At 41.2% G+C, this 26,025-nt stretch overlaps 1 protein-coding gene across 1 annotated transcript in view; it reads left to right on the plus strand.

Moving 5' to 3' along the window:
- Nucleotides 1-18,301, plus strand: part of TUBGCP5 (tubulin gamma complex associated protein 5) — a 58,190-nt gene extending 39,889 nt beyond the window's left edge. Inside the window, exons 13-22 of the mRNA XM_013006054.2 lie at nt 4,117-4,315; nt 4,807-4,995; nt 6,088-6,270; nt 10,602-10,686; nt 10,804-10,924; nt 12,382-12,560; nt 13,719-13,844; nt 14,434-14,522; nt 16,101-16,201; nt 17,340-18,301. Of these exons, the coding sequence (XP_012861508.2) occupies nt 4,117-4,315; nt 4,807-4,995; nt 6,088-6,270; nt 10,602-10,686; nt 10,804-10,924; nt 12,382-12,560; nt 13,719-13,844; nt 14,434-14,522; nt 16,101-16,201; nt 17,340-17,386 (1,319 nt within the window). The 3' untranslated portion in view covers nt 17,387-18,301. The remainder of the gene's footprint in view (nt 1-4,116; nt 4,316-4,806; nt 4,996-6,087; nt 6,271-10,601; nt 10,687-10,803; nt 10,925-12,381; nt 12,561-13,718; nt 13,845-14,433; nt 14,523-16,100; nt 16,202-17,339) is intronic.
- The last annotated feature ends 7,724 nt before the right edge of the window (nt 18,302-26,025 follow it).

The raw sequence follows: 26,025 nt of genomic DNA on the forward strand, positions 1-26,025 counted from the left end.
GAACAGATTAATAAATGTTGCTGCTTTTGATTGAAAAAAAGATGTTTTCATTGTTGAAAAGGCAGTAATGATAAATTTTTATGTATAAATTTACATAACATTAAAAGTCAAATGGTAGTTTTCCTAGCTCAGAAGTTTCACAACCTGGTAACTCCCTTATTTTACTTACTCTTTGTGGCTAAAACTTGGTCCTGTAAAAAATAATTATTTGCCCCCCCCCAAAAATTTTTTTTTAATTATTTGCATTTCCTAATGCTTAAAAGTCCAGTATTTTGCTCTCAAGGACCACTGACTATGACAGATAAGAATTTGTCAATGAGTAGTTTAGGCTTGATTATGAATTTTAAGAAAATCTGATATAATTTCTAGTATTTGTCAATGTAATTTATGCAATACATTTAAAGTTTTATCAACTGATTAACACGATTTAAATAGCATGGATGTGACTTTAAGTGTTTTGTTTATAAATCAATTTAACATTATTGTAATTATTTTACTAAAATAAAAATTATTTCCTTTTACCGAATTTGCAAAATAGCCTTCCAGCCCTACTGTGAGAAGGTTATTTTTCGTTTTTATTTTCAATAAATTATGGCTTCTACTAGTAACTTTATAATCCAATGCAGTGGCAGTTAACAGTAGCAACAACATGGTGGTCACTTTTAGGAGCCCTTTTTAGGGTATTACTCTATATTGGAAAGCAGTCAATTAAATACTTTTTGATGTTTAGCCATAAACTTTGTAATTGTTTAACCAAGTTTATAAAAATGTTTTGTTGTAAATTCTTGGTAAATAACAGGATGGGTTTTCATGTAACAAAGGAAAAAAATATACTGTATTATATAGTAAAGTTAGTAAATGTATTATTTGCCAGAACATAGTTTGCATTGCCACCACTTGTCTGTCAGTTTTGTCATACTTTGGTGACTTATGTGATGCTGGAAGCTATGTCATTGGTATTTCAACTGCCAGCAGCATCCCCCACATTGAACAGGCTTCAGCAGAGCTTACAGACCAAGAACAGATCATGAAGAAGGAGGTCACCGCTGGAAAGCTTATGCATAGCATGGAAACATTATCAGACACTGACGGCCTGAAGAATGACAGCAGGACATTGTCAGACAGTGCTAGAGGATGGGCCTCTCGGGGCAGAAGGCGTTGAAATATGACTGAGGGGATTGAACATGGGGAAATGAATGCAGTGAAGCTTTGGGGAGTGGACCCTTCAGGATCGTCATTTGCTGATGGGCACGACTCAAGGTAAGGAGAAGCAGTTGTCAAAATCTGCTAATGATAGAAACTTGGAAATATGAATTAAAATTAAATGTGGTCACAAGTGAAATGGAACACATGAAGATTGATATATTGGGCATTAGTGTTGAAATGGACTGGTATTGGCCACTATGAACCAGAAGATTATATGATTTACGATACTGGGAATAACACAATCAAGAGGAATTGTGTGGTATTCATTGCCAAAAAAAGATATTGCAGAATCTATAATGAAATACAGTGCTATCTGTGATCGGATTATATTTATACACCTTCAAGAAAATCCAAGCAATATAACTATTATTCAGATTTATGCACCTATCACAAAAGCTAGTGATGAAGAAATTGAAGAAGTCTATCAATGTCTTCAGTTTCAGGAAGTTGATCAATGAAGAGGCACTGACAATTATTGGTGATTGGAATGCAAAGGCTGAAACAGAGAAAGGAATAGCAGTTAAAAAATATGGACTTAGAAATGAACCCGGAGATCGCATGATAGAATTTTGAAAACCAATGACTTATTCATAGCAAATTCCTTTTTTAAATAACACAAAAGACTACTGTACACATGGAGTTCTCCAGATGGAATACATAGAAATCAAATTGATACATCGGTGGGAAGTGGCCATTGAGAAGCTCAGTATCAGCATCCAAAACGGGCCTAGGGGTGACTGTGGGACAGACGATCAGTTGCTCATTTGTAAGTTCAAGTTGAAGTTGAAGAAAATGAAACAAGTCCACATGGACCAAAATATGACCTTGAGTCTATCCCACCTGAATTTTAAGAACATCTCAAGAAGACATTTGCTGCAATGAACATTAATGAGAGAAGACCCGAGGAAATGTAGGCGGACATCAAGAACATCATTCATGAAGAAAGCAAAAGGCCATTAAAAAGACAGGAAAGAAGGAAAAGGTCAAAGTGGATGTCAGAAGAGGCTCTAAAATTTGTTCTTAATCACTGAGTAACTTAAGCAAAGGGAAGGAACGGAGTCAAAGAGGTAAATAGAAAATTTCACATGGCCACTCAAGAAGACAAAGTAAAATACAATGCAGTGTGCAAAGATCTAGAGTTAGAAAAAGGAAGAACACACTCAGCGTATCTTAAACTGAAAGAACTCAAGAAAAAATTCAAGCCCAGAGTCACAATATTGAATGATACATTGAGTGAGGCAGGAAGCATCAAAGCGAGATGGAAAGAAGATAGAGTCACTGTACCAAAAAGAACGAGTTGGCATTCTACCATTTCAGGAGATAGCCTATCAACAAGAGCCAATGGTATTGAAGGAAAAAGATCAAGCCGCACTGAAAGCATTAGCCAAAAACATGGCTCCAGGAATTGACAGAATACCAATTGGAATGTTTCAACAAGCTGAGGAAGCCCTGGAAGCACTTACCACTACTCATTTATGCTAGGAAATTTGGCAGACAGCTACTCAGTCAACTGACTGGAAGAGATCTGTATTTGTACCCATTCCAAAGAAAGGCGAGCCAACAGAATGCTCAAACTTCAGAATAATCTCGCTGAAATCACATGCAAGTAAAATTTTCCTGAAGCTCATCCAACAACAGTTGCAGCAGTACATTGGCAGCGTGCAGCCAGAGGTTCAGGCTGGGTTCAGAGGGACATCATTGCTGAGGTCAGATGGATCTTGACGGAAAGCAGAGAATGCCAGAAAGATGTTTACTTGTGTTTCATTGACTGTGCCAAGGCATTTGGCTTTGGGAATCATAACAAACCACGGATAACCTTGAGAAGAATGGACATTTCAGAACACTTCATTTTGCTCATGCAGAACATGTACATGAAAAAAACAAAAGTAAATAAAAAGAACGTGTACATGGATCAAGAGGCAGTTATGTGAAAGGAACACGGGAATACTGCATGGTTTAAAGTCAGGACAGATGTGTGACAGGGTTGTATCCTGTCACCATATTTATGTAATCTGCATGATGAGCAAATCATCAGAGAAACTGGATTATGTGAAGGAGAATACGGCATCAGGATTGGAGGAAGGGTTACAAAGAACATTCAGCCTGTAAATGGCCCAACCTTGCTGGCTGAAAGTGAAGTTTTGAAGCACTTGCTGATGTAGATCCAGGATTGCAACGTTCAGTATGGATTACAACTCAGATGTCTACAAGACCAACATTCTTACAAGTGGCCCGATAGGTGACATCATGATCAATGGAGGAGATGGAAGTTGTCAAGGGTTTTGTCTTGATTGTGGACCCACAATCAATGCTTATGGAAGCAACAGACGAGAGATAAAAAGGTGAGTTACATTGGGCAAATCTGCTGCACAAGACCTCCTTAGAGTATTGTAATGCAAGGATGCTACTTTGAGGACTGAGGCACACCTGATCCAAGCCGTGGTATTTTCTGTTAGCTCACATGCATGTGAAAGTTGGACACTGAGTAAAGAAGAACGAAGAAGAATGGATACATTTGAATTGTGCTGTTGAAGAATACTGAAAGTACCATGGACTGCTGAAAGGACAAATAGATATGTCTTGGAAGATGTACAGCCAGAGGCAAGGATGGCGAGCCTTTGTCTCACAAATTTTACACATGTTGTCAGAAGAGGCCAATCCCTGGAGGACATCATGTTTGGTGAACCCGAGGTGCAGCAGAGGAGAGGAAGGCCCTCAAAGAGGTGGACCTTGACCTTGACACGGCATCAGTGGGCTCAAGCCCAAGAGCAATTGTGAGGCTGGCGCAGGCCCAGGGAGTGACCAGGCAGTGCTCAGATCTGTTGTGCATAAGGTCGCTGTGAGTCAGAGCAGATGCAGTAACACATAACACCCCAGCTGTTTGCATGATGTTTTTCTCTTACATTCCAGATGCGGAAAGAAAAAGTTTGTATAACCTTTTTCTGGAATCTGTGCAATCCCGTCTTCGGCACGGAGAAGATTCTTCCCCATGTATCCTTACGGAGCAGCAGACCAGCAAAGAGAGCCTGATTAAGATGCAGTCCATCGCTGAGCGACACTTGGGCCTGGACGATGTGCATGACCCACTGCTGGCTATTAATTTTGCAAGGTTATTAGGCACATCTGCACATTTTGTTTACAATGGAGATAGTGGGGTCTAAGCAATATTTAATAGCTGTTTATTATTTCTGAGCAGTAGAGTTTCTAGCCCTTTAACAAAAATCTTTGTAGCCTATCATCTTTAGTGAAAGGAAGCCCCAAAGAAGCCATGTTTACTGATTTCACCTACATGACATGACCTCCTTTCTGCTCAGACTTTGCTGTGCTCTTTGTGCCTTTGGACCATAGCTAAAGAGTGCTGTCAAGCATACAACATATGTGCACTAATGTTCCGGTCAAAGGGGGCATGCGACACACACATTGAATCTGTGTCCCTTGAAATAAAATGCACCTTAGGCTTACGACTGCTTTCTCCCAAGGATATTTTGGGAAGAAAGGTTTATGTAATGGTTAGTAATATGAAGAGACGTAAACACAAGACTTTCAGGGGTTCTACTGATGGTGTCTCACAGTAAGAAGACGCTCGTTTTTCTCTTCCAGGTTGTATTTGGAACAAAGTGACTTTCATGAGAAGTTTGCTGGTGGTGACATCTGTGTGGATAGATCGTCAGAATCCGTGACGTGCCAGACTTTTGAGTTAACACTGAGATCTTGCCTCTATCCTCATATAGATAAACAATATCTAGACTGCTGTGGAAATCTCATGCAAACTCTCAAAAAAGATTACCGGTAAAAAAAGAAAATTATTTTCTTTCAAGATTTTCTTAACTATGTTCTGTATTTTTTTCTCTACCTCTCACCTGTATATTTTAACATTTCCGCTTTTAAATGAACAGGTGTAGGACAAATTATGCAACACTGTGTGACATCATAATGGGTCCTTTTCTGGAATCTTCTCCTTGCTTCTCTTGGTCATTACTCTACTCCCCTATTCAATCATGGCTGCCACAGGCAGGCAGGCAGAAAGCGCGAGGACATTTTCTCTTGCATCTGTAGGAATATTCTGCATTTTAATTATTATTTTTGTTTCTTTCTGAGAATTTATGTGAAAGTAATACAGTTTTCTGATAGCACAAAAGTACCCATCACAAAATTTCCAATAAGAGTGTAAAGTATAAAAGTTGGTTGTTTTTTTTTGTTGAGAGCAAATATTTTGAGAATAATGAGGCAACGAATGTACAAATGTGCTTGACACAATTGGTGTATGTATGGATTGTGATAAGAGTTGTATGAAGCCCCAATAAAATGATTTTTAAAAAATAATAAATCATTTTATTGGGGGCTTTTACAGCTCTTACAACATTGCATACATCAATTGTATCCACCACATTTGTGCATATGTTGCCATCATCATTTCCAAAACAATATCTACTGGGTGAATAGTTCTTTAAATTATGTTGTATCAAGATAATGGACTTTGTAAAATTAGTACAAGTTAGGTTTATAAAAGGATTTAAACAATGTAAAATGTCTTTAGTGTTTAAAAAGCAGGACATGCATGGTAGCAACCAAATACATCGAAGAAAAGGAAAGAAATGCCCTAGGAACTGGTAGTGAAAAGTTACCATGACTGCTGGGATTTGGATCAATTCTTTTTTCATTACCTTTTTATGCTTGCCTAGTTTTTTGATTACTCAAGTAGCACATACCCTATTTTTATTATTTACACAAGTATTTTTAGGAGATGTTACTATTTGTTTTAGTAAATATTGTATGTAAACTTGTTTCACTTCAAATGGTAGTGTACAAAACCTGGTATTGACCAAGAATCCTGTCTTACAAAATTAAAACCATTCTATTGTTTATATACTCCCTGTTCAGGTTAGTCGAGTACTTGCAGGCCATGAGGAATTTTTTCTTAATGGAAGGTGGAGATACTATGTATGACTTCTATACATCAATTTTTGATAAAATAAGAGAAAAGGAAACCTGGCAGAATGTGTCTTTTCTCAATGTCCAACTCCAAGAAGCAGTCGGACAGCGCTATCCTGAAGACAGTTTACGGTAAAATATGGGCAGTACCTTTAATCGAAGATAGGCTAAAGCAAACCATGTGCTCTTTTAGGAATTTTTATTTATAATATGTTACATTATTTACTCCTCAAAAAAAACCCTCTGCATTGTTACTAATACTGTTTTACATGTTAGTTGCCACAGAGAGAATTTCTCTTCCACTTTTTTTTTTTTTGCCAGACAGAGACTCAAGCCAGGTTTAATGATTGTTCTAGTTTCCAGAGCCCAGAGGCTCCGAGGTTTGCCAGCCTGGGTGTACACAAGTGCAAGCAACAGGGGCCTGGACACAGGGGAGCCCACTCACTTTGCCAGCAGGGCTACAGGGATGTACAAAGGTCAGAACACACAGAGACCTGGGACTCGTCTGCTTTCCACCCCGGGAGGGGGTGCCCGCTAATTCTAGCCCCTTTCTGGGAGCCCATACACACAGGCCAAAACCAAAACCAAACGAAAACCACAAATAGGTCACATAGATTGAAGAGCTCTGTCACACTCTCTCCCAGCCATTCTTCATTAAGGTTTTCATCTAGAAACTTGGGTTTTACTGAAGGCTGTCTCTGCATCCACAGGGATAGATTCTCTTGTGATTCTTTTAATTTGTTCTGTCGTGGCTTTACAAAATCGGAACATTGTATTCAAATGAAACGTGTCATTTTCTCACTATGACCATTCTGCATCTCTTCTCTTGGTTCACACTACTCTGTCAGGGCACCCCAGGGTGCCTTCCTCTCGCGAGGCTCCCTCGCCTAAAGGACTACCACGTTCTGTCAGCCCTGCTCCTCACTAGGTGCTTTGTCCTTAGCTCTCCATCCTTCTTAAGAGCTCAACTCAGACCCAGTCTGTTCCAGGGGTTTCCTTTCTGATTATTTGTGTCTCAGCCTTGCTACCTTGCATTTGACCTTCCCATACTGTTACCAGAGTGAACTTCACAAAACAGAAATGACCTCACACCATTCTATGCTCCAACACCTCAGTGGTACCTCATAACAGACGACTAACTGCAGCTTTTCACAGAGCAAAAGATATTTACAGTCCAGCCCCATCTGTCAGCTTCATTTCTTGTACACAAATCAAGACATTTATCCTAGCACATTGTACATTTCAGAATGTGGGGACGATGTCTGGTTTCCCTAAGCACTTGCTCTTCTCTAACTTCAGAACTTTTATGTATGTCACTCCTCCAGCTATATAAGAGGTCGTCAAAATATTCTTGGGGGGAAAAATAAAATTAAAAACGCAATCCATCCAGTTGAAGACACTTTTGTTAACGGTAATACTAGCAGGTCCTGGAAATCTACTCATACCAATAAGGTCTTTTGTTTTACATTATTAAGTGAAGAAAACCAGGTGCCCTTTAAAGACTAGGATTAGGAAACAAAAGGAAGTCCGAGGAGCCACATCAGGAGTGAAAGGTGGATGGACAGCTAAGGTGTCCCATTGAGACGCCTCAAGCTTCCCTTGTTTGGCTGGAGCAGCGGTTCTCAACCTGTGGCCGCGACCCCTTTGGGGGTCGAACGACCCTTTTCCAGGAGTCGCCCTATTCATGACAGTTGCAAAATTACAGTGATGAAGTAGCAGCGAAAATAATTTTATGGTTGGGGGGTCACCCCCACCTGAGGAACTGCATGAAGAAGGGTGAGACCCACTGGGCTGGGGGAATGAGCGGGAGCAACGTGATGGAGAAGCACTGTTTCCCACCACAGCTTTCACCGCCTGTCTGGAAACGCTCCGAATACACAGGTGTTTTGTTCCTTGGCCTCCAGAAAGTTAATAAGCAAAGGACCTTGCGCATGCCTCCCAAATTGTTGCCATAACCTTTGCTCTTCCCTGGTCACCTTTTCCTTCACTGAACCGCATCGCCCGGGGTTTAGCCGTTGCTTTGATTGCGCTTCGTACTCTGGATCCTGCTGGTAAAGTCATGGTTCATCTCCTTGTTTCCCCAAGTTATGCGTCAGGGTGTTATTTATTCTTTACTAATCGTTTTATTGTGGGGCTCTTACACATTTTTTAACAATCCATCATTCACTGTATTAAGCACACTTGTACATACGTTGCCATCAACATTTCCAAAACTTTTTTTTTTACTCGAGCCCTTGGTATCGGCTCCTCTTTTTTCCCCTCCCTCCCCTACCTTCCCACCCTCATGAATACTTGATCAATTATATATTATTATTGTTACTTCATGTCTTATATTGTCTGTGTCTCCCTTCACCCACATTTCTGTTATTCATTCCCCTGGTGGTGGGGCTATATATCCAACCTTATGATGGGGTCCCCTTTTGGCCCCCTCTCGCCCCCACTCCCCTACCCTTGCTACTCCCACTATTGTTCCTGAGGGTTTTATCTGTCCTGAATTCCATGTGTTGAGAGCTCTTATCTGTATCAATGTGTGTACTCTGGTCTAGCCATATTTGTAAGGTGGAACTGGGTCATGGTAGTGGGGGGAGGAAGCATTAAAGAGCTAGAGGAAAGTTGTGTGTTTCATCAGTGCTATACTGCACCCTGGTTGAATTGTCCCTTCCTTGTGACCCTTCTGTGGGGGGATGTTCAATTGTCTACAAATGGACTTTGGGTCCCATCTCCAACCCCCTTCTTTCCCATCGATACAATTGTTTTGGATCTTTTGATACCTGATTCCAGATCCTGTTAGCACCTCATGATCACAGAGGCTGGTGTGCTTCTTCCATGTGGGCTTATTTGCTTCCCTGCTGGATGACTGCTTGTTTAACTTCAAGCCTTTAAGACCCCAGATACTATATTGTTTCAGGATTTTAATCTTGTTTAAAATTGCTTAAGATTTTCATTGAAAGCTCTGTTCTTGTCTGCAGCTGATCTGAGCACAAGTTTGGTACCTACCAAGCAGACAGTTTGTTCATCTTCAATTTTTCACTCAGAATTGTGTAAAACGAATCAGTTGCAGCCTCTCCGATTTTGACTGCTTCTGCTGCTCATCAGTTAATCCTCTTCAGTTAGGGCACGGACAAGAGGAATTCTTTTCCCTGGAACATGGATGTATGTGATTTGTAGCTCCAGCAGCTCCTTGATTCTTAAAATAGGTTATCCATTTGTAAACCAATTTCTTTGAGGCATTGTTCCCATAAAGTTTTCATAAAATATCAGTGTTTTCACCATTTCCCCAAACTTTGCCATAAGTTTGATATTTGTTTTTACTTCAGTTTTACCAGAACTCATATTGCCCTGATGGTGGCTCTTTTGAAACTGATGTCTTATTCTTATTCTGTTTAGTGCCTCAAACTAGATTCTGTTCAGACATGCTATAACAATTAGTGTGAATTTATTGAGATTCGTGCATATTTTTTTCACAATACACATTTTCCAGGAACTTTCTGAAGATCTTTCATAGTGCTCTCTCCTTCTGATGGCCCAACAGTGGCCTACCCAGTGCTGCGTGGTGCGGTCCCTGCCCTCTACCCCTGGCATCGTCTGCACGTTACCCTCCTGTGTAGCAGGAGAAGGAGCCCATGTATTGGAACGGAGTTGTGAGCTGTAAAGGACCCTTGAGTGTGTCCCTATCGGCTGCGTAGCATCATGCTTAACATGGTGCTTGATGAGTAATTAAAAATTCAGTAGGTTCCTATAAAGCCTTTAATAAATTCAAATGTGACAGTCTACAACCTGAGAAACCTGATGAGTGAGTGCCTGTGCCATGTAAGCAGTTGACTACTTCATTATTCCCACTATGCCTTTCACAGCTCTGCTTTGAAAGATAGCTCCCTACCTTTGCCTTGTCTTTTCAATCTTCCGTAGTGTGCATTCAGGTACCACCGCTGATAGACCGACGCCCCTGTAGTGGCACCTGCACGTGCACATTTCCAGGCACGCTGAGAGGTGCTTTCTTTCTCTTGAGACTCCTGTGCAAGCTAGTGTAAGGAGTCAGTGGATAAGTCCCTAGATGGCATCTTCGCAGGCAGCAGAACCCCATTTTCACCTTGCTCAGGCCCTCCCTCCTTGAGAGCGCTCTCAAGCAGCCAAGCTTGTCTAGAACTCTGGCTACTCCTGCTTCTTGGTCGTCTACCTGGTGAGAAGAGCACGTCTCTCTCCTTAAACTTGAGCATTTTCTCAACCTGAGTGTTACCTGAGTTAAGCTAAATATTTACTCCTCTTTTTAAAACCAAGTTCCTATTCTGTAATATATGCCCCAAACATATACATTTATTAGACTATTTGCATTTCTTTTATGAAATCACCCTATTTTTTGAGTACTATGTAAATACAATGATAAAATGCTGATTTTCCTATTAGCAGTTTGTTATATGAGCATAGTAACTTTCAGAGGCTAAAACTAAAATTTCTTTATTTAGACTCTCTATATCTTTTGAAAGTATTGATACAACTAAGAAGAAACTCCCTGTTCATATGTTAGATGGTCTGACCCTGAGCTACAAGGTATGTGCTGAAATTTTTTATAATAACGTTATTTTCTATTAAAATATGCAAGTTATAGGCTTTCTGTTTTAATTCTCTATTTCTTTAGTTTATTTTGTTGTGTTTTTTTCCCCCTAGGTTCCATGGCCTGTGGACATTGTTATAAGTTTGGAATGTCAAAAAATTTATAATCAAGTGTTCCTTCTTTTATTGCAAATAAAATGGGCAAAATATAGTCTGGATGTTTTACTATTTGGTGGTAAGATTTATTTCTTTGAAGATAAAATCATAATTTAACTTCAGCCACGAAGAAAGTATTTGGTATTCTTTTGTCATTTTTTATGTGTACACAAGTGGCAACACAGTGTGTATTTGTAGCAACATTGTTTTTAAATACTTTTATTGGGGACTCTTACATCTCTTATCACAATCCATGCATTCATCCAGTGTGTCAAGCACATTTGCACATATACTGCTGTCATCATTTTCAAAGCATTTTCTTCCCACTTGAGCCCCTGATATCAGCTTCCCATTTCTTCCCCCCTCCCTCCCCTACCCGCCCTCCCTCATGAACCCTTGATAAGTTATAGATTATAGATTTTTCCCATATATCATCCTCCATCGCCCCTCACCCACTTTTCCATTATTTCTCCCCCTGGGAGGGGTTTCTAGATTGATCCTTGTGATTGGTTCCCCCTTCCTTTCCCACCCTCCTCTAATCCTCCTGGTATCTCTACTCACATTGTCGGCCCTGAGGGGTTTATCTGTCCTGGATTCCCTGTTGTGGGCTCTTATCTGTATCAGTGTGCATGTTCTGGTCACATCTGATTTGTAAGGTCGAATTGAGGTCATGATAGTAGGGGGAAGGAAGCACCAAAGAACTAGAGGAGAGTTGTGTGTTTCATCGGTTTTATACTGAAATGCTTAGAAATCGTATGTGTAGTCAACGTAAAGCACAAGATCCTGATTAAGAATTTAGCCAGACAGGGCCAACCAGGGGGACGAATAATGGAAAAGTGGGTGAGGGGTGGCGGAGGATGATGTAAAATATGGGGAAAATACTCTATAACTTGTCAAGGGTTCGTGAGGGAGGGTGGGCAGGGGAGGGAGGGGGAAGAAATGGGGAGCGGATATCAGGGGCTCAAGAGGGAAGAGAATGCTTTGAAAATGAGGATGGCGGCATGTGTGCAAATGTGCTTGACACATTGAAGGAATGCATGGATTGTGATAAGAGATGTAAGAGCCCCCAATAAAAGTATTAAAAGAAAAAGAATTTAGCCAGAATAAATATCCCAGCCCCCTTCAAAAAACAAAAAACCCAAACCCATGGCCATTGAGTCCATTCTGACTCAGAGTGACCCTATCTAGGGTTTCCAAGGCTGGACATCTTTACAGGAACGCATAGTCTAGTCTTTCTGTCATCCAGTGGCTAGTGGGCTTGAACTGCTGACCTTTTGGTTAGCAGTCCAACACTTAACCCAGTAGCACCACCAGGGCGCCTTACAGTCTGCAGTTCTTAAAAAGACATGTCAGTGGGACTACATGTACATTGTTACTGACAGCGACTATAAAGATGCTATGGGGGACTTTTCACCAGTCAGAGGCACTGACATTGGGCTTCCTGATCTTTGTCAAAGTACTCAGGGCAGGAATGATTTTCTTCAGGATCCTCCGTTTGCAATGGCATCTTAGTAAATACTTATTAATCTTTTATAGAACTGGCGAGTACTCCGGAAAAGCCACAGCTCAAGGAAGGACTTTTACATGAACAAGATACAAATGCTCAGTTTGGACCACAAAGGGAATCAATAAAGCAGCAGATTCATCGGATGTTCCTCTTAAGAGTGAAGCTTATGCATTTTGTGAACAGCTTACACAACTATATCATGACTAGGGTTTGTATCTTTCCATTGCGTCTGTTCCCTTATGTACAGTTAATTGTAGATAATTATCTGTAGATGTATTTATAAATACAGAAGATCTCAAAATACGTATGGACTGTGTAGATGTGAAAGTAGGGTACATAAAACTCGGATTATAAAAGTGACACGACAGCAGTGGAGAATTGTTTAAACATACCAAATTAGGTCTGTCCAAAAGACCCCTGCCTTCTTGTGCGTTGACTGCCGGGTGGGCATTACCAGAGCACCTCCTTTGGAATTCCTTTCAGAACGTGCTACTTATCTTGAAATCTTTAAATCTCATTATCAGTGACAGAACTGTCCCATGAACAGGACTTCAGTTTTACCAGGGATCAAAGTCACCCAGGCTAATGTAGTGTGTGAAGAAGGGGGATGCAGCAGGGTCACATGCTTTTGCTTTTCTTAGAAACAAGGCATAACTGAAAAATAAACGTAAATCATTTTACAGACCTTCAAATCAGTGCTGGAGGAAATTCCGAGAGAGGAATTCAAGTAGTTGAACAATAGCAGTATCACTGGAAGATGTTCCTCATTTGGAGATAAATGTGTGTCTAAAGACAAATCTCGTTCGCAGTCATTTTGGTGTACCAGTGCCAGCACCCCTCGTGTTTAGAGGAAGCGCACCTGTGCAGGCTGCGTTGTGCCCTTGAAGACCGCACAGGTGCTCTGCTGCCACGCTGCAGGGATGCGCTCCGGAAGGCCAGCTTAGAGCACAGAGGAAACGACAAGGCCTTCAGGCTTTCAGTTGGGTTTGGTTTTTTCTTTGAAAAGCAGACCTTACAAACAGACTCACTGCCATTATTGGTCTTAGAAGGAGGATTCTTACCTTTACTATTACCAGACGCCTCTTTTGTTCCTACGGAAAGGTCTTCCCTGTGTTTTATGTACAGTTCAATTGCTTCCCCTCCCTCCAGAACAGTGAGTTCCCAATGAGCTCCCATTCATTTGTGCACGTGACTCCCAACGTAGTTCTGGAATAAACAGACCCAGGCCAGCCTTAATGAATGGTGCCTATAGCAGCCGAAGGAAGAATCTGACAGACGTGGAAGCGTTTATGACATTTTCTTTATGCAGCACACAAAACCCCAGAGAATAAGTCTGCTGATAACATTTTTTCTTCTCTCTTGAAAGATTCTTCACAGCACAGGGCTGGAATTTCAACATCAAGTTGAGGAAGCCAAGGACTTAGACCAATTGATTAAAATTCACTATAGATATTTGTCTACAATCCACGATCGCTGTCTTCTAAGAGAAAAGGTATATTAGATGTTACCTGGGAACTTGGCAACAGAGGCAGGAAATGAAACTGCTGTGGAGTTTCATCATCGTTGAGCTGCTTTTTTGCTGAGTTCTTTGCGGAGGCCCAGTGAGGGTTTGGTTAGGGATCTGTGCGCTGGAAGTTGTCTCGGGAGACACACCTGAGTCTGTGGCACACACAGCATGCACGGCGCTCACCCTGCGTTGCATTCAGATTCAGTGGGGCTGTCTTCCTTGCAGTTGTGCTTTAGTCAGAGCGCATATCCAACTCCGCATGAGTGTATATCATGAAATATCCACTGGAATGACTTGACCCACTTTATTGGTAAATTTAAGTGGCCAGCCTAAGAAATGGTGACGTGCTCAATTGCCTATTGACTGACTGTAGTACTAATAACAGCCCTAGGAGGGGTGCAGTCAATCAATGTTTATAGGCTTCCTTTCAGAGCCTAACGTCTTGCTGTATACACAGAAGGTTCATTAGCCAAGTGATCTTTTTCTGTGACTGGTTTAAATGCAGTAAGCAGTATTGGTGTCATTGACCAAATGTGGTGAAGAGCACCTGCTGCATTCATGATTTTGATTTCAGGTGAGCTTTGTGAAAGAAGCCATCATGAAGGTGTTGAATCTGGCACTCATGTTTGTGGAAGGTTGGCAGGCGGGTCTAGGAACTTGGAAGTAAGTATGTCGCTTGTGAAGTACCTGTGTTGTGACTGCTTTAGTTTCCCTTTTGGCTGACTTCATTTGGAAAGTTTCTCTCCCACCCCTCCCCTTTTTCATATAGTGAGCATGAACACGCAGCCCGTACGGCTTCAGTCTTTATTATTGCCTCTGTGCTAAGAATGTTTTCAGTTAATTTATTTTTTTAACCCCCAATCAGCATTTGCGGTGCTTCCATAGTAACGCACAGGTGTGCTGTCCGAGCAAATGCACATGAGAAAAAAGACAGCCGCCTTAGTAATTCTCCCTTTTCAACAAAAAGAAAAGAGTGGTTCCCTCTCCGTTTTGTGAAGTATCCTTTGCCTGCCTCTCTGAAATGTATAGAAACCTGAAAGCTCTCTCCTTCTTCTGCCACATACACAGCCACCAGTGTTCCTTCCCAGACCCGAGTGTCATTTCTTAGCTGTAATCACACAAGATGGCACTGCTCTCTTCCCGTTGTCTGGAGAACGGAGCCTAACAGTAGCTGGCATTTGACTCCAAATTGCCGATTCACCCCTGGGCATAAGATATCTGTGGAACTTAAGTGCTTCCTCCCTTTGTATAAAGGCAATTAACAAAAGTGGCTGCTCCAGTTATCAGGTGATTTAAGATTGAACTGTGTGTCCAGTGGTGCTCGGAAGCCCTCTGCGTGGCTGTCTGAATGCATAACGTTCCTTGTTTGGCCTTTGCCAGCTCTCTACATTCCTCTTATGTGTATAACCCTCTGGCTTAGTGCTTACTCAGTTCTAGAACTGTTTCCCTTTGTCTCTGAGCTCTGTGGAGAGAGTTTCTGGGTTGGCAGAAGGTTTGTTTTTAATTCTGTGGAGACGGTGAAAAGTTGGAGTCCTCTGACACAGTCTCCCCGCTGAGGTTATGCAGGGTGACACTCTGCTTTTGTGTTCTGTTCTCATTTTGTTAAAAAGTGTGGTGTATCTACTGCCGCCGTTTTTTCATTTGTGTGCCTTTTGCTGTATTTTGCAGGCCCTATTTCAGGCCCCCAAACATACTAAGTGCTAAAGTATTGTTTAGTGTTCCTAAGCATAAGAAGACTGTGATATTTCATACAAAATCAATCATTCGTGTGAATCGCATCAGCTTTTGTCTTGGCCTCTTGTGCTGCCCCTTTTCTCAGACTGTATCCCCCACTCCTGAAAGTGTGCAGAGAGGGGTGTGATTGGGCCTTGAATGTGTGGGAGTTGGGTGATGGCACCGCTGCCTGTCACCCTGGGGCATGTGGGGAGCAACCCTTCTCATTGTCGGGCACCAGACAGCGCCCTGTGCTGTGGGTAAGCTGTTTGACCCTCGGACAGCCCCGCTGTGTAGTGTAGTTTCTGTCCGCCAGTGTTCAGGCCCCACGTCTCTGCTGCTCAGTGACTCAGGGATCTCTGTCTTCTCTCTGGGCGTGTTCCCTCCTGTCTTTGTAGACGGTCTGTGCAGTGCGTAGGCCCTTTTATCAGTCTCTAGATTAAATACATCTGAAAGTCTAAAGATATTTTATAACCTGCCTATTTGTCTTATACACTTATTTTTATTGAAACTTACCTTTCTTATTAGGATGGAATCTATAGAGAAAATGGAGTCCGATTTTAAAAATTGCCATATGTTTCTTGTAACCATTTTGAACAAAGCTGTCTGCCGAGGGTCTTTTCCCCACTGTAAGTATATCGCGTCGAATGCTTTTCTTTGAGCTAGTCTGTGTGCCACGACGTGTTGCAGTGAGAGTGCATCATTGTTTTCTTATTGATAGCATATAAATTCGATTCTTTTGCCGTTGTTAAAACTGAAAATCTTCTTTGACATTTGCCATGCTTGAGATTGGTGTTTCTTTGGTCGGCTCTTTTTTATCATGACAATGGAGTGTGTGAATATCAAATGTAAGGCAGTGAGTGGTTTTTGCTTTCTGTTATAAAATGTATTACTCCAGCAGTTAATGTAAAGTTTTTATTAAGTAAGCAAATGGCAGGGAAAAAATGCGAAACGTTTTACTCCCATGTGTAGGGCTTGCAACTGCTGCTTGTCAGAAGGTAGATTTGTCGTTCATCAGACAAATCTCAAGGAAGGCCACAGAACATGTCAACTCACACACAGTTCAGAGGCACAGCCGGGGAGCTAGACACAGGGGTCTTGGGTGAGTCAAAGAATCAGTAAGGGGCCCTGGCAGCACAGTAGGTACATGTTGGGCTTCAAACCACAAGGGCAGCAGTTTGAAAACACCAGCTGCTCTGTCCAAGGGAGTGAGATGCGGCTCCCTCTCCCACAGAAACCCACTCGGGCAGGACGGACTGGATGGCAGCGAAGGGTTGTTGGGAGTGTTTTATTTTTGCATAACTTATTTTTGAAGAATATTAGGAGTTATTAATTGGTTCTGTATTTATAAAGGTTCAAAATAGGACATACTGGTAAGAAGCAGTTGAACACTTAGGTGACTTAGCTGAAGCGTGAATGCGTTTGTCTTGCACTAGGTGAATCAATGCAACGTACAGGTTAGAAGGCGGGATGCGAACTGACCACAGGTTTTTGGTGATATATGGAACAAATGTGATTTGCTCTGTGAGATGGCTAGATTTTTTATTCATTTTAAAATTTAAGTTAACAGAGTAAAGTTGAGTCTAATGTACTCTTTCAGCCTATATTTCATAAATGCTGACTGTCATCTTTGTTACACTTGAAATTTTCGGTCTGTGGATGAAAAATAGAAAATCTGTAAATAATTTGCATTTTGGAATATATTAAGGCTTTACTCAAATATTTTCAAGTATATTAATCTGTTCTTTAACTTTATTTTTCATACAGTGGAATCTCTAGCACTGTCGCTCATGGCTGGCATGGAACAAAGTTAAATATCTTGAAACACAATAAATGCCTCAAGAAATTCATCTTCATGTATTTAGATTTCCACCATATGTAATTTCGATGCTAGAACCTTTGTATTTAGTTTGCTCTAAAAACTGTCGTCCGTTCTCTAATCAATAGGTCCAGGGTTGTGTTCTCTCAGGCCGTCAGAAGATCCTGGTGGCACAGCGCACCGCTAACCACCAGTTAAGTGGGAGAAAGAGGGAGCTTAGCTCCCATAAGGTGTGTAGCCTTACAAACACCACGGGGCAGTTCAAATCCGTCCTGGTAACGTAACTAGGAGTCAGAATCAACTTCACAGCAGTGAGGTTTGGGGAGCTCTTTCAGGGCATGGTGGTTTACATTGTTGGCTTTTTTTCAGAAGATAATCAATTAGAATATAGGGTTATGTATATAAAATTGTATAAAAGATGTAAAGTGTATATAGATTGTTTATACTTTTCTTTTTTTGGTTTATACTTATTTTCTATGATAAGTTAAAAGTATATGCTATTGGCATATTTGAATGTGAACTATATTATTTTTGGCAATGTTATCATTGATAATAAAATTAGATTATAGTAAAGCACTTTAAACTTTTGTTATTTTTTCCATTTGTTGTAACGTTTATCGCAGAAATATTTTATGAAGAGCACTATCGGCCATCTTCCTTAAAGATAATATTATATAGTTATCCTAAAACTATTTGTATTTTCATATACCTGGAAAGTTCCCAAATCGAAAATAATGCCAACAAATGTCAATAAACATAGAATGCTAACTTCACATAGCGCCAACTAATGGTACATAACTGTTGGCCTGCATTTCTGAGCATTTTCTGTCAACTAACCCATTACAGTGAACCCTCATTTATCGTGGTTAATCGGTTCTAGACCCTACCGTGATAAATGAAATTCTGCGAAGTAGGATTCCTTATTTGTAAATCAAATATTTTCGTAGTTAGAGCATAGAGGACATGAAAAAACACCCTTTAGTCACCATTACACTCGTATTACCCAATTTATTAAATGAAAAAGGGAAAATACAGTAAAACATTTTGGACGTTACAATTATCATTTATTATATTATTTATGACATCTAGTTTACAGTATTACATATTTCACATACAGTATTATTATACATAGTTCTTACAAATACTGTAATCAATAGCCTATGAAATGACTTAAGGGATGTACTCTACAGGTGGGTCGCCGTCTTTTTCCTGTGAAGGAGCGGGTGTAGGCAGTGGGTGCTGTTATGCAAAAACCGCGATAGAGTGAAGCCGCGGAAGTCGAAGCGCGAAGTGGCGAGGGTTCACTGTATTTCCTTTTTGCTTGTCTTTATTAATTTCTTACAGAAAATAATGCTTACTAATCCCGTTTCTACATTTTCACTGTAAACTTTTTGCATGTCACTATCATTAATGATTCACTATATAAAGAGCCTGTAAAAAAAGGTTGTAGAAAAATGAGATTAAAAGATAATGGAAGTTAAAAACAAAACTGACACTCCCTTGTCTTTACTGCTCAGTTGTCCTTTTAAAAATCAACCACGTGAACATCTAATAGCCCTTCGAGCTGTACACCACGGCCTGTGGGCACAGCCCTGATCATTTTACAGCATTAACACTTGTCCATGTAGAAAGCAAGGTAGGAGGACAGCTCCTCCTGGGATCCCACCGGATTCTGTGGACAAGGTCATTGGGAAGGTTTCAAACACCAGGAAGGATTAGCTACTTCTAGGCCTTTTTAAAAAGTTGCCAATGTAGCCCAACAGCTGTCAGGCATGTGAAGCCTCTCAGGTCTGGTCCTCTAAGTAAACATGTAGACATGGATAGGAGTGATGATGCCCATAGACTTGTGATGACAAAGCCAGCTTCTGAACAGCAGTGCCCCTGCTCTTCTGGTAAAGTTCTGTGTATTTAACAAAAATAAGCCTGTCTTTGTTCTGCTTTAAGTTAATTTATGTAAATGCTGTGAAGAGGCGCTCCAAAACCATTCTCCTTCATGTCGAAGTCGTATTATACCAGCATGATTTATTGTAGAGATTATTCCATCATCATGGGACTGTCTTGTTGGTCAGTTAACTGCATGCCTGAGGAGTCATGATGGCTAGTGGGTTATATGGTTGACGGCTAACCTCACGGTCTGTGGTTGGAACCACCTGCTGCTCTGCAGAAGAAAGGCGTTCTGCGCCGTGAACACGTACAGCCTGGACAGTCTCGAGCAGTTGTGCCATGCCCTGCAGAAATCACCTCAACAGCAGTCATTACATAGATACGTGTCTGACTTTATTCCTAGACTCTCAGTTCTATTCCACTCATCTGTTTATCTGTCCTTAAACCGATACCACACTGCCTCGATTACGGTATCTTTCCGGAATTTTTTTTCCTATTAAGAAGTGCAAATACTTCCAACTTTTATTTTTTTAAACATTGGGCTATTTTGGTCCCTTGAATTTCTTAGATACTTATGATCAAATGATACAATAATACTTTAAAACTATAACCTCCTCCCTGGGGGATGGACAGTGGAAAAGTGGGTGAAGGGAGACGTCAGTGTAAAATATGACAAAATAATAATAATAATTTATAAATTATGAAGGTGTCATGGGGGAGAGGGGAGTGAAGAGGGAAGGGGAAAATGAGCTGATATTAGGGGCTCGGGTGGAGAGCAAATGTTTTGAGAATGATGATGGCAACAAATGTACAAATTATGTATGTCTTGTGATAAGACTTGTACGAGCCCCCAATAAAATGATTTAAAAAAAACAACAAAAAACTTAAAAACGAAGTAAAACTCAATGCCATCAAGTCATGTCCTTCTCAGACAGCCTTATGCTACAGAGTAGAGCTGTCTTTGGAGCGGTAGGGTGTTTCTAATGCTACAAATCTTTATCAGTAGAGCGCATCATCTCTGGCTCCCACACAGCCCCTGGTAGGATTGAACTACTTACATTGCAGTTAGCAACCCTGCTTGTAACCATCTATGCCACCAAGGCTCCTGCCGTAAAACATAGTTGGAATTTTGGTAGGAATTGCATTGGGGTCTGGAGACCAATGGAAAGAGCAATTACATTTTCACTATATTCAATATTCTAATTATGAAATGGTTATGAATAATTTACGTCATTGTTAGTCGTGGAAGATTAAAAGCTTATGGTCAAAGAAGACAAGATATCTGCTCCTCATTCGTTCTAGTCACCATTGTGCTGGAGGGTCTGGCCAAAGTGATTAGTCAAGGTAGTAAAACAAGTCATCGAGATTGGAAGGAAAGAAAGAATTATAGTTTTTTTTATAGATGACATATAATAAATACACAGTGCATGTACTTATTCATAATATATGGTGGCCAACGCCATGATGAGATTCTGCGAAGCAGCCATCCAGTTGTGGGAAGAATAGAACACCACCTCCTTAATTGGGTCACAGCCTTGATCCAGTTGAGGATTCATTTGGCCAAACTTGGATTCATTCAGCTGTGCATCCACCACGTTGTGGTCTTCCTGCTTCATTTTCTTGCTTCTTGTTCATCAGCCCCTGCCGCTACACAGGTCGGGGAAGCCTCTAGCTTACATCTTACCCACAGACCTAGACCAGACAGGACATACCCACTTCTGCAATGCTGTGGGCCACTTCTTGATATACAAATATCTTTCTGTGTGCATGCACGTCTAGGTGTCACTGGTTTTGCTTCTGTAGTGAATTCAGCTTAGCACGTTACCCAAAGCAACCTTCCGGCCTAATGCACTCCCAATCCAGACTTAAAGAGATGTACAAACACATCACCAACCCTCTCCAGAAAAGAAGACAACCCCTTGTTTTGCACGACTGCAAGAAGACCAACAAAGTAGCCCAGTATACAACTAGTCAAAACAGCCCTGTCTGGTATAGAAACATAAATGGAAAAGAATGGAGAACTCAAAGTAAAATACACGGGGAAGAATTGAAACCCTCGAAGTAAGACCTAAAGTAAAGCACAGAACTCTAAACATAATAAATGGAGAGATAGGGACAAATTTAGAGGCTCTAATATATTCCACAAACATTACCAAACAATGAAAATCACAAACAACAGAAGATAAACTAGTTGTTGAGATCTCCTAAAATTTAGACAATATGCATGGAATATTTTACCAAAAGAGTTAAAAGGGTATCTACAGACATGTGAAGCATTTTTGGCAATGAATTTCTAAAATGTATAGAAACACCTGAAGAAAAAAAGAATTCAGTTATAAATGGGAAGAAGCCCCAATCTAAGAACAATTGGTTCTTATGACATGGCCCTACTTGATGTTCACCTGCATGAAGAGATCACTGAAGATATGGATGCTATAGTAAAGTGGTGAAAAAGCTATGAGATGCCTGGCTATCAGAAGGAATTGCTCTGCGGTCTAAAAATTCTGTCTTCAGACAAGCAGCCATCTAAGTGAGGCATCTGCTAAGTTCACATGGAAGAAACATACCAGCCTGTGTGATGCAAGATTATTAAATAGTAAAATCCAAATCTGAAGGAGGGAATGGTATCAGAACTTAAATTGTGAACACCTGGTTGCAGAAGGCTAGGGATGACATTGGAAGCTCAAAATCCATTTGTAGGGCCCACACATGGATTAAGTCTCTTGTGAATCCCCTCTGACCATAGGTGAAGGATGTGAATTGCCTTGCTGTCAGACAGCACTGTAATAGCCATTTATGACAGACATAGGTTAAAATGTTATTCATTTGATCTCCTTTTGACCCATTTAAAAGTTGTTACAGTTAAATAAAAAAAGTCAAGGGGAAATACACGATTCGACCTCTGGTGAATCCCCTCTGGCATAGACCAGGCACGTGAAGAGCTTTGGTCTCATGAAGAATGCATTGGTAAGAGGATGACTGCAGGGGCAGTTAGGTTAAAATGTAATTATCATTTGCTCTCCCGTTTGACCCATTTTTAATTCTAATTTTTAATATTTTCTGCTTTATTTTCAATTACAGGTTTTCTGTTTTACTTTGTTACTGTTACTAGTTTTGGGGTTTTAAAAACGTTTTTCTGTGTATGAAATCTAGAATAGTCAAATTTATAGGAACAGTAATTGGATTAATGGTGTTTTACGGGTATGGCAGGGGAGGTTGGGTGGAAATGGGGAGCTAAGAATGAGTATAAGAATGAAAATGTTCTAAAATTGATTATGGTGATGATTGTACAACTCTTCTTAATATGATTGACTACAATACTTTGCAAGCTTACAATAAGAGAAAACCTTAACTGCCCACTAACGAGGTGGGCAAAGGACCTGAATAGAAGTTTCACACAGTCGGGGGTTTAAGTGGAGAGAAAATGTTTTGAGAATGATGTACAGGTGTGCTTTACGCAATTGATGTGTGTATGGATTGCGATAACAGTTGTATGAGCCCCTAATAAAATGTTTTTTAAAAAAAAGAAGTTTCACAGAATCTGAAATCCGATTGGCCAATAAACATATGAGAAAATGTTTCTGATCATTAGCCATAAGAGAAATGCAAAGTAAAACAACTACTACCTAACACCCTAAAAAATAGCTCAATTCAAAAAATCAGAAAGCAACAAGTGTTGGAGTGGCTGTGGTGAGATAGGAACTCTCATTCACTGCTGGTGGACCTGTAGGGATGTACAGTCACTATGGAAATTGATTTGGCGATTTCTAAAACAGATGGAAATCGAGTTACCATATGACCCAGCAATCCGCCTACTGGGCATATACCCAGAAGAGGCAAGAAACAAACCAAGACCAGACGTCTGTGTTCCAATGTTCATTGCGGCACAGTTCACAATTGCAAGGAGTTGGAAACAACCCAAATTTCCATCAACTGACGATTGGATTAAAAACCTGTGGTACATACATACAATAGAGTACTATGCATCGCTAAAAAGCAGTGATGAATGCATGAAGCACATCGCCGCATGGGAAGAACTGGAGGAAATTAAGCTAAGTGAAGTATGCCAAGCACAAAAGGACAAGTACAGCATGAGTCCACTGAGGTAAGTTTATTTTTTAAAAAAAGAATAAAAGAATAGAAAAGAAAAATGGAAAAGGGGCACAGGGAAAAAGCTACTGTATACAAATACTTTAGGGGTAAGGTCCAGGTAGTATGGAAGGGGCCAGACCAAATCCTGGGGTACACATGGTAGCCAACTTAAAAGGAGATGGGGGCGGGGGGGAGGAAAGTAAAAAAAAAAATGTGTGGCGGGCAGGGGAAGAGGCACTGACCCACAAGGGAGGGTATTGTTTGTGCCTCCACAGAGTTAGAGGACCAGACTTACATCCAGTGTTCCGGGATGCGAATGCAGCGAGCCGGCGTGGAGAGGGGAGTCAGTGGAGGGCCCTGGGGGCTCGGCCCCAATATCAGATACGTGGACAACTGCCCTCCCCCCAGAAGAATTTACTGAAGCTGCAGCTAGGGGAGAGGGACATGTCTGATCAGCGCACACGGGAGAAATGAATGGGGAGGAAGAGAGAGTGGATCACATCCTAGTCCACCAGGCCTGGAGGATGGTATACTTGCTCTGAACAGCTAATGCACAGAGTGGACCATACGGCTGATCCCACTACGAGACATGACGTCCCTTGCCCCAAGGCCCTACAGGGGACAACACTGGCCCAATCTGACCCCGTGACACCGAGGCAAAACACAAGGACTGGCAGAGCATTGGGACAGGGGTGGGAGGATAGTGGGGAAGCAGAGCAGGGAGCTTCCAAGGGAGTTCCAAGGATAGACTTTATGGCCAGAGCGTGGCACCCCATCAGTCTTGACTGGAGGACATGCCTCGAGGTCAAAAATCAGATATCTATAGGTTTTTCTTTTTTAAATTAAAAAATAATTTAAATTATTCTTCTCTGGGTCATTGGTTTTCTTTTCTGTTGTCATCATTGTGTTCTCTTTTGTCACTCTGTCTTGCTATGCCTTGTTTTTTGGTGCATATTATTAACCCTTCAGATCTATCTAGATAAGATAGGCTGGATGAACACTCTGGAGGAGAAAACAACGAACGGCATCAATGATTCCGGGGGCACATGGGAAATGGGGAGGCGCGGGAAAGGAGGTGGTGTTGACCAACCCAGGGGCAATGCAATAACAAGTGATCCAAAATTAGTGGCAAGGAGAGTGTGAGAGGCATGGTAGGGATTCAGCAAGGGCAATGTAACCACGATAAATTACTGAAACTCAAATGAAGGCTAAGCATGATAGTGGGACAAGAGGAAAGTAAAAGGAAATAGAGGAAAGAACTAGGAGGCAAAGGGCATTTATAGAGGTCTAAATACAGGCATGTACATATGTAAATATATATATATAGGATGGTGGGGAAATAGATCTAGGTGCATATCTTTATAGGTTTAGTATTAAGGCAGCAGATGGACATTGGACCGCCACTCAAGTACTTACTCAATGCAAGAACACTTTGTTCTATTAAATTGTCATTCCATGATGTACACCTTCCTGACATGATCGCTGAAGATAAATGTGTGCATAAGCAAATGTGAAGAAAGCTGATGGTGCCTGGCTATCAAAAGATGTGGTCTGGGGTCTTAAAGGTGTGCAGGTAAACAAGCAACAAAGCCCATATGGAAGCACACCAGCCTATGTGACCACAAGGTGTAGAACGGACCAGGTATCAGGCATCAAAAACAAAAACTCAAATCAGTGTGCACCCACCTTCCTGATATGATCACTGAAGACAAATGTGGTGAAGAAACCTGATGGTGCCTGGATATTAAAAGATATAGTGTCTGGGGTCTTAAAGGCTTGGAGGTAAACAAGCGGCCATATAGCTCAGAAGCAACAAAGCCCACATGGAAGAAGCACGCCAGCCTGTGTGATCACGAGGTGTCGAAGGGATCAGGTATCAGGCATCAAAGAACAAAAAAAGTATATTGTAAATGAGGGTGAGTGCAGAGTGGAGACCCAAAGCCCATCTCTAGGCAACTGGACACCCCCTTACAGTGTCCAGGAGGAGACGTAAGCCATTCAGGGTGCTGGGTGTCAACGATGAAACATACAACTTTCCTCTAGTTCTTAAATGCTTCCTCCCCTCACTATCATGATCCCAATTCTACTTTACACATCTGGCTAGGACAGAGGATGTACACTGGTACAGATAAGAACTGCAAACACAGGGAATCCAGGACAGATGACCCCTTCAGGACCAGTGGTGAGAGTGGCGATACCTGGAGGGTGGAGGGCAGGTGGGGTAGGAAGGAGGAACCAATTACAAAGATCTACATATAACCTCCTCCCTGGGGGAAGGAAACAGAAAAGTGGGTGAAGGGAGATGTTGGACAGTGTAAGATATGATAAAATAATAATTTATAAATTATCAAGGGTTTATGAGGGAGGGGGAGCGGGAAGGGAGGGGGAAATGAGCTGATATCAAGGGCTCAAGTGGAAAGAAAGTGTTTTGAGAATGATGATGGCAACGAGTGTACAAATGTGCTTGACACAATGGATGTATGCATGATGATGGGAAATGTATGAGCCCCCAATAAATGATTTTTAAAAAGTCATAGGGATTTCTTTGTGGGTTCTATCCCTTTTGTGGTTCATTCTACTTCTTGAGTGCATATTCTCTCATCCTTCATTAGGTTAGGAAGCTTTTTTCCCCCTACCCGCTCCTCAACAATTTTCTCT

The sequence above is a fragment of the Echinops telfairi genome, unplaced genomic scaffold, assembly GCF_000313985.2.
Source record: "Echinops telfairi isolate 266 unplaced genomic scaffold, ASM31398v2 ScPeMD7_7;HRSCAF=31, whole genome shotgun sequence".
Taxonomy (NCBI): domain Eukaryota; kingdom Metazoa; phylum Chordata; class Mammalia; order Afrosoricida; family Tenrecidae; genus Echinops; species Echinops telfairi.